The 14,881-nt window shown below is 45.0% G+C and overlaps 1 protein-coding gene across 3 annotated transcripts in view; it reads left to right on the top strand.

The window, feature by feature from the left end:
- CENPH (centromere protein H) overlaps positions 1–14,881 on the top strand; it is a 620,329-nt gene that overhangs the window by 253,677 nt on the left and 351,771 nt on the right. For all 3 annotated transcript variants that reach the window (XM_044075457.1, XM_044075459.1, XM_044075458.1), the window contains one exon: positions 819–870. In XM_044075457.1, the coding sequence (XP_043931392.1) occupies positions 819–870 (52 nt within the window). The remainder of the gene's footprint in view (positions 1–818; positions 871–14,881) is intronic.

The following is a 14,881-nucleotide window of genomic DNA, read 5'->3' as shown; positions in this document are numbered from 1 at the left end:
AACACCTTCGGAGTTTGATCTCAATGGCAACTCACTTCTAGGCCTGGGGAACAAGGGATCAGGTGGAAGGCAGAGAGCATAAGGCCAGGGAGATTTTGCTGTGGTTGGTCATTTACAGTAGCTGCTAGGCAGCTAGTGCAGTGATTTCAGGTTACTGTCTCCACTCCTGTTATTCTGAGATGGCACAGCAATGCTGCTTGCCTCCACCAGAGGTCACTTAGTCATTCAGCTTATCCACACCCTCCTCCTTCTGGGATAGGAGTGGTTGCTGTTCGCCACTTCTTTCCCTGCCAGTGGCCGAAGTCTGTTCTCCAACTGTGGTTGCCAGTGTAGCTGATAGATACCCTGCCTCTTCACTGTTGGACTGGCAGACTAACTTAATGGAGTTGACCCCCTTGCACATGTTCACTGTATGTTTGTGTCCCAAGTTATGTTTATAAAGCGCTGTGCTTTATTTATGGCACTATTTTCTAGTAATGTTTTAAACATATATTTTGTAGAATCATATCCCCTATAATATCTGTAATCTGGTGGAGAATCTGTTATTTCAATCCATGAAGGATGAAAGTGTCCGTGAATATTAAGAGCAGAAATGTATCACTTCGGGTTAGGGATTTCATGCTTTGTTCCCTCATGTAAAAACACAGCAGTGAAGATAAATGGGACAGAAATGCAATGTTGTTATACCTCAGTTTTATATTTTCCAAAGCATGTTATTTAAAAAAAAAAACTGTCACAAAGCATGGAAGACATGATTTGTAATTGTAATATTTGCATACTGCACATTTCTGTATTAACTACCATGTTTGTAATTACAGGAAGTTATGAAGCTAAGAGAGAAGCAATATGAAATAAATAAGAAACGCAACAGTAAGTATGTATTACCAGAGTGTGTTTTCTTCTAGGATGCCCTAGATGCATCTTTTCCAATGTACTTTTATTTTATTGCGATCTAGGACTGAATGCAGGATGAACGGTCTCATGTTGTAAGTCATGTAATGAATTAATGACCAGCAAAATTCACCTGTAGATTTTTTCATAAATCGGAGTTGTAACTACCAGCCCATACTGCTTTCCCATATCTTGAGTGTAAGCAGGCATATTCACTTTATACTGCTAAGTAGTAATCTGAAGTAGGCACTTCATTTGTCAGCAACCTTTGGGATACGGATCCGAGCCGGCAACTTCTACCACAGCATAGATCCGAGCTCCTAGCTCCTCCCTTTACCCATAATCCCCTGCCAACCCTGACTGACCCCAGATCTAGTTTGCCGCGATTCAAGCTACAAGCTAGGTTCCTGAGCTCTTGGTTGATCGAAACTTTGTGAGGAAAAAAATTTCTATTTTCTTCCTTTTTTCTTTTGCTGTGAGTGAGAGTGTTTGGTTAGGTACCCTATAGCCCTTTTTAGCTAACTAAATTTTATTTTTTTGTGATCTTTTTTCTCCTCCCTTCCTCGCTGGTTGTAGTGTGTGTGTGTGGTGTGTGTAGGGGCCTAGTGAGTGTGTTTTCCCTTTATTTAAAATGTCAGAGGCCCCTAAAGCCATTTTTTTCTAAGTGCACCGAGTGTGGCCATAAGCTTTCACCGGCGGATGGCCACACTCTGTGCGTTAGGTGCCTTGGAGTTGAACACCTCTCCTCTGGATGCGCGATTTGCGCAGCGTTCAACCCCATGGCACTTAAGGACCGGAGGTCGAAGCTGATTCCGGCTTGCCTTTTGCCCCCAGATCAGCCTCCAGTACTTCTGTGGCCGCTATCCAGCCCTTGGTGGCGGCCACTCTTGCCTCCCTCCCTCCGGTCGGGACTCAACCTCCCGCTTTGGCTCCGGAGGAGAGGGAGGCCAAGAAAGACAAGCAGAGAGAGAAGCACCATAAGCGGCGGGCCGAGGACTCCTCCTCGGCCCCGCCTGCCAAATGGGCTTCTCCCTCCAGGGCTTCTGGATCGCCTCCTCCTCGGATCCCGATCCCCTTGCTTCTCACCGGGACCCGAGGAGGGGGTGACCCGGTCCTCGTCGAGGTCATCGAGGTGGCACTCCAGGCCTGCCTCAGTGGCCTCTTCGAGGTCCACTTATAGCATGTCGGATGCAGACATGGACTGGATGATGAGGAGATTCATCCAGGCCCAGCTGCAGATGGGAGTGCTCTTGCCTCCCCCCCCCCTCTGGGGGGGAGCTCGACCCCATTCTTTGCTCCAATCGCTCCTTCTCCGACCCGTTTTCCGGGTTCGGAGCGTTCGGAGCCGCGTTGGATCCGGGGGTGGGTCGGAGCCGACAGTGCTGGGCACTTCAGCTCTGACTGTTCCCTCAAGTTTTTCGGATCCGACCTCTCGGAGCTGCGGGCCGAGCTTCGGATCTGAGGGATTCAGTGTGCCTTCGGCTCCGTCCCTGTCAGAGCACACGTGTCCTTCGGATCCAATGGTCTCGGCCCTGGGTCCGGTCCCCGCTTCGGATCCGGGTGGGAGTCGACTCTCAGATCCTATCGAGGGCGGCTCCCCCTCAGCTTTCGCTGCAGTGGAGAGGGCACTGTTGAGTGCATCCGGACCTCCGGTCCTGGCTCCGGCTCCCCCCTGCACTCCCTCTCAGCTGGTCCAGGCTCCCATCACCCTGCCTTTGGGGCAGCCTGCTTCAGCGCCTCGGGGTGTTCCTTCAGAACATGACATTGCTGGTGAGACTTCCTCGGACAGCCCCCTCGAGGAGGTTCCTCACAAATCTAAGTGTAAGAGGAGGCACGTGGACTCCCCCGAGTCCCTTAGGGAAGATACGGACTTAGATGAAGGGGAAGGCTCCCCAAGGTCACCCCCTGAGGATGTCTCCTTTGGAGACATCATGGAAATGCTTAGGATCAGGGGGGGTTGGTCTGCCCCCAAGTCTTCCTCCGATGAGTCCGTATTCCTAGAGGCGTTCGAAGCAGGGCCATCTACCTCTTGGGTGTCCCCCCCCCCGACCCCCTGGTGGATCTTATTGCCACCAGGGCTTGGAGGGAGCTGAACACTGTAGAGCCAGTCCCCAAGCGTCCGGACAGGATCTTGAGTGCCCCCGCAGATAGAACCCATTGGAGCAGAGGTCCCCCTGTGGATGCCATGTTGGTGGCGGCAGCCACCAAGAGAGAGTTGGCTCAGGAGAGCCCCACGGTCCACCCACCGAGCAAGGAGTCTCATGCGATAGACCGCCTTGGGAAGCGGGCCTTCAGTTCAGCAACCTTCTCGATGAGGGCGCTGAACTATATGGCACACATCATCCGGATGCAGCGGGATCTAATAAAAGAATACGCTGCCTCCCCCCCAGAGTCCATGTCGGAAGGGGACAAATAACTGTACTCCTCCCGAATGTCCACTCTACGGTCCATTTCTAACACCTCTATGCGGCTTTTATCTCTCGCCACTGAGGGAGCCACTAGAGCTGGCGGAGTCGGCCTGGTCATGAGGCGACAAGCCTGGCTCTGACATTGTGACTTCTCGGAACCCTTTAAGGTGTCATTCGCGAATGCCCCCTTTGATGGTTTTGCTCTGTTTGGCAAAACCGTTCGCGACACTTCAGTCCAGAGTGAGAAAGACGGGAAGACGTTGTCTGCCGTCAGAGTCTGCTTCTCTGCTCCCCAGAGGTCCTTTTCCAAGAACCAAAAGGGTCAGAAGAAGATGTGGTTCCTGAAATCGCATCAATCCCAGTCTGCTCCGGATAACCAGTCCTCTTGTGACAGAGGAGGACAGGGAGGATGCCGTCCTAGAGGCAGAGGGGTCCCAGGAATTTTGGGTCCAGAGAACCCTTCTCTGAGAGGCCCACGCAGAACCCCTGAGGGGTTGCCCGGCTGCTCCACTCTGGAGGCAGTCGGGGGGGGGGGTGTTTTTCGAGGCACCTAGCAATGTGGGAGTCCATAACAACAGATCGCTGGGTGCTTCACATCATATCCAGAGGTTACCAAATTCCCTTTTTTGTAACCCCCAAAACCAGAAGCCTCCCCGACGTACCATCCAGTCAGAGTGAGGCGGCTGCTACAGAAATTCAGCAGCTTTTACAAAAAAGAGCCATCCAACCCGTCCCCCCAGATCAGCTCGGATCAGGGTTTTACTCCAGGTTCTTTTTGGTTCCAAAAAAGACAGGGGACTTGAGGCCCATCCTCGACCTCTCTCTTGAACCTGGCAGTACCCAAAGAAAAGTTCCGGATGGTCACACTGCAATCTATTCTCCCCCTGTTACGGGAGAACGATTGGATGTGCTCGATAGACCTCAAGGATGCGTACTGTCACAATCTAGTTGACAGACGCTCCAGGAGGTTTCTCCGCTTCCGGCTGGGAGCCAGTCACTTTCAGTTCAGGGCCCTCTCCTTCGGTCTCACCTCAGCCCCCAGGGTGTTCACCAAAGTCTTAGCGGCAATAGCGGCCCAGGGAATTCGGGTCTTTCCGTACCTGGACAACTGGCTCCTTACCACCCCTACAAGGCATCTGCTCTGTTCATGCAGGGATTACTTCCTCAATCTTGCTCCACGTCTAGGATTGACGGTCAACATGGCCAAGTCCTTTCCGCCTCCTACACAGGTGATAGATTTCATAGGGGCGAGACTGGATTCCAAACTAATGGTTGCTTTCCTGACTCCAGATCGGCTTCAGAACCTGAGGTTGCATGTACAGGCCATCCTCCAACTTCAAGCTCCACCGGCGGAATTGGTCCTGAGGGCTCTAGGGTTCATGGCGGCAGCAATTTCTCTGCTGCCCTTGGTCCGTCTGAATATGAGGGTCCTGCAGTGGACCCTTCAGGTGCAATGGTCCCTGCCTCGCAACCCTCTGTACCATCCCATTCCCCTAAACAGGACTTGCAGAAGGTCGCTCGTGTGGTGGCTCCAGTCCCAAGCCTCTACACAGGACGTCCATTCTTGATGCCTCCTCCCATCGCCACAGTGACCACGGACGCTTCTCGCCTAGGGTGGGGGGCATTATTCAGGCAAGAACGGTCCAAAGCACGTGGAACAACATAGAGACCTCCTTTCATATCAATGTCCTAGAGATGAGGGTGGTGCTTTTGACGTTGCAGGCACTTCACGACCTTCTTCCGATTGGGACAATTGCGGTACGTACGGGCAACATGTCAGTGGTCTGGTACATCAACAAACAGGGGGGAACCAGGTCTTATCCTCTTTGTCGCGAGGCCATGAGAGTGTGGGAATGGGCGATATCCACCAACCGCTTTCTCATTGCAATGCACATTCCGGGACGGTCCAACATCCTAGCAGACAGGCTCAGTCGTACAATCCTGACTCCATACGAATAGTCTCTCAATCCTCTAGTAGCAGAGAGAATATTTGCCCAATGGGGGCAACCCTGTTGCGATCTTTTTGCCTCTCCCTCAAATACCAAATGCAACAGTTACTTCGCCCTAATCCCCCCTCTGGGGGAGTCCCCGAGAGACTCTCTAGTACATGCTTGGCCTCCCGGTCTTCTTTACGCTTACCCTCCACTGCCCCTGATGCTAAAACTTTTACAGAAAGCCAGTTGGTTGGGGAGCAAGATGATCCTCATTGCCCCATTCTGGCCTCGTCAGACGTGCTTCCTGTACCTATGGTCTCACCTGATTCATCCGCCCTGGATTTTGGATCCCCTTCCAGATCTCATTACTCACCCCTTGGGTCTCCCGACCCCCAACCTGGTCAACCTCAAGCAGACGGCTTGGTTGCTCCAGTTCCACTCTTGATAAGGACTCCCGGAATCTCCTCACCAGTCAAAGCCATTCTAGTAGCAGCACACAAGCCATCCACCAGAAAGGTCTATCGGAGTAAGTGGAAACGCTTTTCCATCTGGGCTGAGCACCATCATTTAGATCCTTTTACAGCGCCTTCAACATCGGTTTTGGATTTTCTAACTACCCTTTTTCATCAGGGGGCTAGCTGTTCTACAGTCAAGGTACAACTAGCAGTGATTTCGCACTATCATGTAGGGCATGAATCTGGCCCTCTTATTACCTCCAAGCTCTGTAAAGCTTTCCTTAATGGTACCTTCCTCCTCAGACCTCCTGTCATGGAGGTATTACCCCTATGGGATTTATCTTTAGTTCTACAGGCCTTGACAAGCCCCCCTTTTGAGCCGGCGGCCACGGTTGATCTCAAATACCTCTCTTGGAAAACGGCTTTTCTGGTGGCCATTACTTCAGCTAAAAGAGTCTCTGAACTTCAGGCTCTCTGTGTCAAACTACCGTATTTGACCTTCCATCAGGATAGTTTACCTCAGGATCAATCCGTCTTTTCTGCCTAAGGTATCTTCCGAAGCAAACATTAATCAATCTATTAATCTTCCCGTATTCTTCCCCAGCTATCAGAACAAAGGAGAATATAAGCTGCACTCTTTGGACGTGCACAGACAACTGCGCTTTTATATTCATCGAACGGCTGGTCATAGACAATCCGACCAGTTGTTTGTCTCCTTTGCCAAAACCAACCTAGGCAAGTCGGTTTCTAAAGTTACCCTGTCACGATGGATAGCTAGTTGTATTCTATTAGCATATCAGAGTTCGAGAAGGCCTGCACCTCAGGGAGTCCGTGCTCATTCTACTAGGGCTGTTGCTACATCGGCTGCTTTTAGATCTAGGGTTCCCTTGGATGATATTTGTTCCGCAGCCACTTGGGCTTCATCCCATACCTTTATCAGCCATTACAAACTGGATGTTGTCTCCAGAGGTAGGGCGTCCTTTGGCTCTGCAGTGCTCCGGAATATCCTTCCATGAAGGCCACCCAAGATTCAGGTAGCTGGGGACTCTGTCCCAAAGGTTGCTGACAAATGAAGTGCCTACTTCAGATTAAGAAGTTATGTACTCACCATAACGTTCCATCTGAGTAGGTATCTTCATTTGTCTGCAACCATCCCACCCGCCTTCCCCCTGACCGATATGATTCTAAGTAGGAGTTGTCTTACATGAGTCCCTTCCGGGATGCACTAGCAAGTTGTTATATGGGGCAAACTTGATCTGAGGTCAGTCAGGGTTGGCAGGGGATTAAGGGTAAAGGGAGGAGTTAGGAGCTCGGATCTATGCTGTGGTAGAAGTTGCCAGCTCAGATCCGAGATCGGATCCGTATCCCAAAGGTTGCAGACAAATGAAGATACCTACTCAGATGGAACGTTATGGTGAGTACTTAACTTCTTATTTTTAGCTATTAAGACTGATTGGGATTCATAAAGTCTAATAAAGCAAATTATGAGGTTATTGCTGTGGTAAATGCTTTCTTTGCAGTCTTTGCATGCAAGTACAGCATGAGTCTGTGCTAGAGAACACACTAATATTTATTTATTTTAATATTTAAATTCCAAATCTAGGCACTGAGCATAAAATCCAAGTTCAGTAACTCCATTACAAAGAGTAGGAAAGCATGTTGTAATCGTGATAAAGTAGTACTGTAGTGTAAAACAATAACGAAGCAGTAAGCTTCGCTGTTACCATCACTGAACTGTTTCATAGCACATTGTCACTGTATAAAAGGGTTGAAAAATAAACTATTGGAAGGAAGAGTAAAGGGACACAACTGAGAGAAAGAAAGGAGGAGAAGGACTGTTAGCATATAGCTTTAAGCAGTGGTATTGTGTAGTCCATACGACTGCTATTCAGCATGTAGTATAAAACAGGAGATGGCATCTGTACAGTAGAAAACTGCTGTAGACCAATAAACTTAGTATGTTAAAAACAGTCTTGTAGATGAAACTTTAACCCACGGTTCTATCTGCCTGGATTAGTGATGTAAAAGATCCCACAGCACTCATCAAAAAGAGCAATGGAGGTTCTTCAGTGCCCTGGTTAAATTCCCCAAGTTCATATGAATATCACCTTAGCTCTCATCTGAAAAGAGGCCACTGGCTTTGTAGGACTGTCCTGGTCAACAAAGCAGGAATAAATAAAGTGCAAATAGAATGCAAAACATTGTTTGTGAGAAAGTATAGGCTCACACACAGAACTGGAATGTACAGCACATTCTTTATATAAAGCTATATCGTTAAACACCAAATGTTTGAGATGCCGACCCTCAAAAGATTGATCATTTTAGATTGAATCTAAAAAGATCGAAAACAAAAATTAAAAATCTTTTTTGGGGGTGGGCTATGGTCCCTCCACTCCCCACACTCCTTTGCAGGATTACACAACAGCTGGGTAAGAGCAAATTCCCTTACCCTGCTTTTTACTATGATCCCATGCAAAATGCTGGCTGCAAAAACTCTGTTGAAAACATGTGTACTCATTTGAGCATTTGCTGTTATTTACAGCCTGAAAAACTTAGTTCATATGAAAGTTCAATGTTTCAGACTGTAAACTAACCATACAAACAGCACTGGATAGCTCTGTACTGCCTCCTGCCATGCCAGCAGCAACTGTTCTCAACCACCCTCCTCATTGGAAATGCAGGACGAAGAAGCTGCTGAATAACTTGCAAAAATGTATATTGTAAAATGGTATGGGTTTTGAAGAGAAAGATGACTGCATCTCCCCCGAAAGAGCAGACAGATGTGACAATTTTTAAGCAGTATATCATGTTTGGGGTGTAGGTGATGCAGGGTATAAACACTCCCAGACTTGATATATTGAGATTGTATAATGATGTTTTTTAAAAAAAAAAAAAAAGATATTTCTTAGCTTTTTAAATAATGCCAGTGTGTTCTGGAACTTCATTATTAATCTGTTGCTTCTTGCTAATAGAATCTGAGGATGCCCTGGAGACGTCCTTTGCACATGCATGATTCTTTATTTGATGATGCTCATAACAGGACAGTGTATCCATTTTAGTGCATCATCTACCACTGTGTGTCTGTCTGTGTGTTTTGGCTTTGAGAAAGATTAGATTACTTCTTCAGCTATGTACATGTGTATTTGCTTTGTAGGTTGCTGTGTTTTGTTTGTCTTCTTAGCATTGTGCAGAAATGATGGGCTAAAATGCCTTTCTTTCTATGATGGCCAATGACTTGTATTTGTTTTATGATTTTACAGCTAAACTCATTCCTGTGGGTAATGGGGTAATGCTGTATTTACAACAAGCACATCCCAGTGAACAACCTGGTATTATTCTCCTTTTTTAATGTTAATCATGTTTCCTTATATAATAATGCATAAGTCATGGCCTGCTTTTATGTGTGTGTGTGGGGGGGAGCAGTTGGGTTAACACAGTTGCATTTCACAAACATAAGATTCTTAGTGAGGAAGGTAGTTTTCCTAGCTAAGTGTTTTCTTTTATTCTGAACAGCAACAATACTTTGTGCACTAACCAGTCTGACAAACTGGCTACAAGGCAGTGCATTTGCCATTTAAAGGACTTAAAAAACACTTCTACTGATGGCATAATTTCCCCATCATTATCCGACAAGAAGATGCATAGTCTCTTGAGTGCTGAAAGCAACGGCTGCTGCATTTCAGAAGAAAAGTCGGATTACACGCATTGCTGAGAGCACAATCATTAATATTACCTGTACACCTTGAAACAAATTAAAAATTGTCAGGATAGAGCTACCATCACCCCTTCAGCCCCACTCCAGCTGGCTAACATAGCTCACTCCCATGCCATTCATGCTTTTTAGGGTTATACAGAAACATCATAACAGTTACTTTCAACAATGACCATAGTCCAGTAGTTCATTTTTAGGCTAGTGCTAGCCTTATGACTACAACATTTTTCGGTAAGAAACAAACATAAATGTTGATTGTAACAAATCATCTGATGTCAGTCTTCATCTATTCTCGACTGATGGGTTACAGTTTCAGTCCTTGGAAGCGATGCAGCCGTCATATAGCTCATGCTAGACAAAAAAAACCTTGAGCTAATAGTCTACCCACAATGCCCCTCTACATTACCTCATATCTCATTTGCCAGTGTTACAGAAAGATGCATCAGCTGACTGTCACAGCAAAGTTAATTTTAGAAATTATCTGTGTGGAGTCTGCATGTCCTCCCCGCGGTTAGGTGGGTGTTCGAAAGACATGCATAAATGGGCGTGCCTTCGTTGAAGGTTGAACGTCTAGCTGGCACCTCGGCGTTCTTGAAAATCTACTGCCAATCATTAGCAGACCGGACTTCTGCTGTGGCGACCCCTAACCGGGAAAAGCCGAAAGACGACAACAACATATAGTGGCTTCTTTAAGCAGTACTTCTAAATCTTTGTCTACCCTTTTCGTATTGTGGGAGTGTTTGTTACCTTATCCCTGTACTAGCTGGTAATTCTTGCTTACCATAGTTAGTAGTTTACCCTTTCTCTCTCTTACTGTACTGTTGGGTAATCTTTCCTACCGTCGCTGGTAGGATCCATTCTCTTTGTGTGAGTATTTGTGTGTTTTTTTTTTCAACTTTCTATCTTTAAACTTCTGTCTGTCTTTGATAAAATGGCAGATAGGTCAAAATCCACCAGTGGATTCAAACAGTGCCAAGAGTGTGGCAGGAAAATTCCGAACTCTGACGGCCATGGTGCTCCTCATCTGGATCAAGAGTGCTCTACCTGTGAAGGCATCAGTTCTAGACCCCTAGTAGAATATAGAAACAAGCTGATACTAAAAGGGCTTCTCAAGGCCCCTTTTGAGGAAGCATTGTCCAAGGCCGACCAGTCTCCAAAGCCTCCGGCTCAAAATCTAGTAGTTTGGTGCCAACGTCCCCATTGACACAGACATCTAAAAAAAACATAAATACCCTTCTGCTGGTTCTTCTTTGGGACCAAAATCAAAGGTTTCAAAAATTTTGGAATGGACTGAGTCCTCTGCACCAACCACTACCTCGGTGCCATTGACATCTACCACAACACCTGCACCAATAACGACTCCAGTGTCGGCACCAGCTTCTATAGTTACCACGTCGGTACAGACATCTGCAGCTCTGCAACTCCTACCTTCTGCCCCAGTGCCGAAGACTGAAACTTTCTTTGCCCCCAGGACGAGATGATATTCTCCATTGATCGACCCCTTTCTGATTCAACTCCCTAGTCCTTTTATAGAGATTTGAATCTCTATATTCCTCCTGTGACTTCTTCACTGGCTTTTAGAGCTGTTGACTTCAACCACACAGATTCCAATGGCCTCAACGCCAACAGTATTGTTGTCTTTGGTTCCGGGCACAGCTCTGACTCTCTCAGTGCCATCGGAACCGGTGGGTCCCCAGGATCTGACTTCCACTGTTGGGTCTGGAGGGTTTGAATCAACTCCTGTTTTTCATTCGGAGCTGACCTTACTGCTTCAGGCTGCACTGGCTGGGGGCCTTTCCTCGGCTCTGGCTTTGGAGGTGGGTTTCTCAGGGCAGGGTGTGACCCCGGTTCCAAGTTTGCCTGTCTCAGTTCTGGGCTGCCATCCCTCCTCAGGGGGACCTGCCTTTCAAGCTATGGAGAGTGCTTTGACCCAGCATATCTAGATCAAAGCCTTTATGGGTAGGAGGCAGAACATCAAATCTATGAGCTGAAACCTGACCATACATTTAAAAACCTGAGTAAAATCGTCAAGAACCATAACCATTGTATAAAAACAGCAACATACATTTAGGTTATGAGTTATGCAGTGGTATACCCATCCCACTCTGGTCATTCAGACTTCACCTTGTGACCAACTTCCAGCATTCCTGAGTATATCACTGCATAACCCAAAGATGCTGTGAATCAATGTAATGATCATTGCATGTACTTTGCACAAGATACGACAAAAGCAATAAACAGCACCTCAGAGACAAGAAGGTTAACTGATGCTACCTAAATTTATGAGTTAGCAAAAGACAGTGTTCCAGTAGACAGACCAAACCGTTTTACTGCATGGCTTTTTAGTGGTTCATAGTTGGCTCTTTGTTGCTTATTATATGTTGAATTAATTCTGACATCAAAATTAGTAAATACCTGACTGGTCACAATACAATATCAAAAATATTTCAAACACCCAAATACTTTTGTAATAAAGGCAATAAAATGGAAGAATGTTAATAGATATTCACAATATATAAGGGATACCAAAGAAAATAAAGCTGTTGGGAGTGTGTACACGTGCATGAAATGTAACATAATTCATTTATTGGCCACTAGAGGGCCAAATGCTGTAATGTGCACTTAAAGGGACAATTCCAGTGTTACAAATTGGGGTCCGAGTTAAGCTGGCAGAAGTCACGCCCACTTTAACATGTCACCTCATTCCCACCCACAGTGTCATTTTATTTTTAAATATCCTGTAAATCCACAGTTTATCTTGTTTCAGCTCCCAGGATAAACTAATCTTTGGATTTGTGTTCCTCTCCGATGTTCATTGGATTGGGGAAATATACCCCTAGCTCCTAGCTCATATTTAAAATAAAGAAAGTTGTGCCAGGGAAAAGGGACATCAGTGTATACAATTTTTAAATTTTGCATCACTTATGCTTCTACAGGTGTACAAGCAGCCTGCTCATAAAAAATAGTGCATTTGTCTAGTAGTATTCAGAAATCAGCATATGTTAAACTAGAAGCTGAAAAAGGAACAGAAGAGTGTGTCTACTAATGCTGCAACCTTCTGTTACACACACTTCCTTTCTATGGAATTACTAGCAGGTCAGATAGTTACTACACCAGGCTAGTATTCAGAAATCAGAATACAGTAAAATATGAAAGAAAGAGAAATATGGTTTCCACTACTGTTTGCCTGACTCAGATGCTTTCTATAGGTAGAAGCCATGTCATAAAATTGTTGTAGATGGCCAGTATTCGCAATCACCACAGAGTAAGATATGAAACAAAAAACTGTTTACTAATGTTTTAAAAGCCTTGCATTACTGATGTGCTTTCTATAGTAGCAGCAGCAGTCAGGTCATAAAATGCTTGAAAGGTTACTTTTATCAATGGGTAAAATGTACAGATTAAACTAATGAGTGGCACACAGGGAGAGCTGTTGTCAGTACAACTGCAATTTGAGATGGAATTTGGCTAACACATTTGAAACTTCCTTCAGACACTCCTCCCACACCCCTACAGCCAAAGGTGAATATGTTCAGAAAGGCAAATCTGAAATGTAAACAAAGGCTGAATCAAAACAAAAAATCCGTAGGACTGTCCCTTTAATGTAAGTGTGACTTGGTAAATAATGCAAGCCTTTACTCAAAAATAAATATATACTTAATATATACTTAATGTTAACGCTAACAAAACTAAGATTCTTCTGTTTACTCACTCTAAATCCACCCGCACTGAAAAAAAACTCATTTAATATTACTAGCCTAAACAACTCCACCATTGACATTGTTCCCTCCGCCAATCTCCTAGGGGTCACTATTGATGAACACTTAAAATTCAATACCCACATCCAACTTAACATCAAGAAAACCCACATAAAACTTGGCCTACTGTACAGAAACAATCAATTCCTCTCCCCCTCTACTCGTCAGACCTTGGCCACTACTTATCTCCTCCCATCTCTTCTATATGGTGCTCCTCTACTTACAAATCTGTCTTCCACCCTAACCTCTAAACTGGAAGTATGCTACAATAAAATCTCCAAATTCGCCACCAAGGCAAATTCCCTCTCTCATCACTGCACCTCCTTACAAACTTTAAATTGACTTGAATTCCCTAACCAACAAGACTACCTCCAGATAGTCTCTGCCCACAAACTTATATTCCAACCTGCCAGCTGCCCTGCACTATCCAGTATTCTTCAACCATATACCCCCCCAGACCCCTTAGATCTTCTCACCAAAACCTTATTTCCATCCACAAACCCAACCGCCCAGCTGGTAAACTTCTACTCTCCTATTCCCTAGCTAAAAAAATGGAAAGCCCTGCCCTCTACTCTGAGGACATGTGACAACCTATACTCCTTCAAAACACAACTCCATTGCTACCTGCAAACTCAAAGAAAATGCATCTGCACTCTTTATTCTTTACCACCCAAGCTCTCATCTTCCTACTCTCCTGGCTAAACTTCATACCTTGCTAATTTTCCCCTTAATCCTACATTGTTAATGTAACTAATATTTTCGCATCCAACCTTATGCTTTATCCCTCTCTTCTTCCAGGACAACTCTCATTTAACATCTTAGTTGCTTAACTATGAATTACTCTAGTACTGGATGCTTTTACCAGCTGTCCATGGAATTTCCACCTATCTTGACTGTAAAACAAATAATTTTTTTCTTTGTATTTTAAGTTTATGTATTTTTTATTTGTATTTTCATTATGAGATGTAACATTGTACTGTGGAGCTTTTCTCCCCGGGCCTCCACTGAAAACGGGCTCTTGAGCCCAGTGGACTTCCCCGGTCACCAACTGGAATAAATAAATATAATAAATAAATATATCATGACTTAATTGTGTTTCAGAAATGGTTTGGATTCAAAAACACCTTTGAGACCTGGTGCTTTCAAGTTGTTTAAACAGTAAATCCAATAGTTTGCTCTGATGCTAAACATTTTCTGTGACACTTTCTATTTTAAGTTTTTGGCCATAAATAGGAAAATTGCAGCAAATGTTATTTAAGTAGAAATGTCTGTAAAACACAATACTTTGGGTAAAATTCTTTGCATTACTTAAACGCCATATACTGTGTTCCCTAAGGGTCTTTATATTGCATAAATAAGTAGCTGAGCCATGCCACATACACAATGCAAGGTAAGCAACAAATGATGACTTGTAGTTTATAAACTAATGTCTTTCAAATTCCTTATTCAAAGAACCAACTTGGAACATTTATGTAGTTTTCATAAATTTAGAAGCACTGCTGTCTCAACGAGCAAATCTGCCTTTAACAAATTATTTAACCTTTATTTTTCCGCAAATCATGGTTACATGAAGCACTTTGCCCTGTAATGCTTCCAGTTTCAGATTTTAACCTTTTTTTCCTGACTCAAAATTCTAATTTGTTACATTTTAAGACTGTCCCTAATAATGTTTACTCTGCTATGATATGCTTTAACAAAAGATAGGTCCTCAAAACCAGCAATA

Source organism: Protopterus annectens, chromosome 6.part1 (assembly GCF_019279795.1).
Source record: "Protopterus annectens isolate FY-2018-M chromosome 6.part1, PAN1.0, whole genome shotgun sequence".
NCBI lineage: Eukaryota > Metazoa > Chordata > Ceratodontiformes > Protopteridae > Protopterus > Protopterus annectens.
Note: the sequence above shows the minus strand (reverse complement) of the source record. Positions and strands in the feature narration are given on the sequence as shown.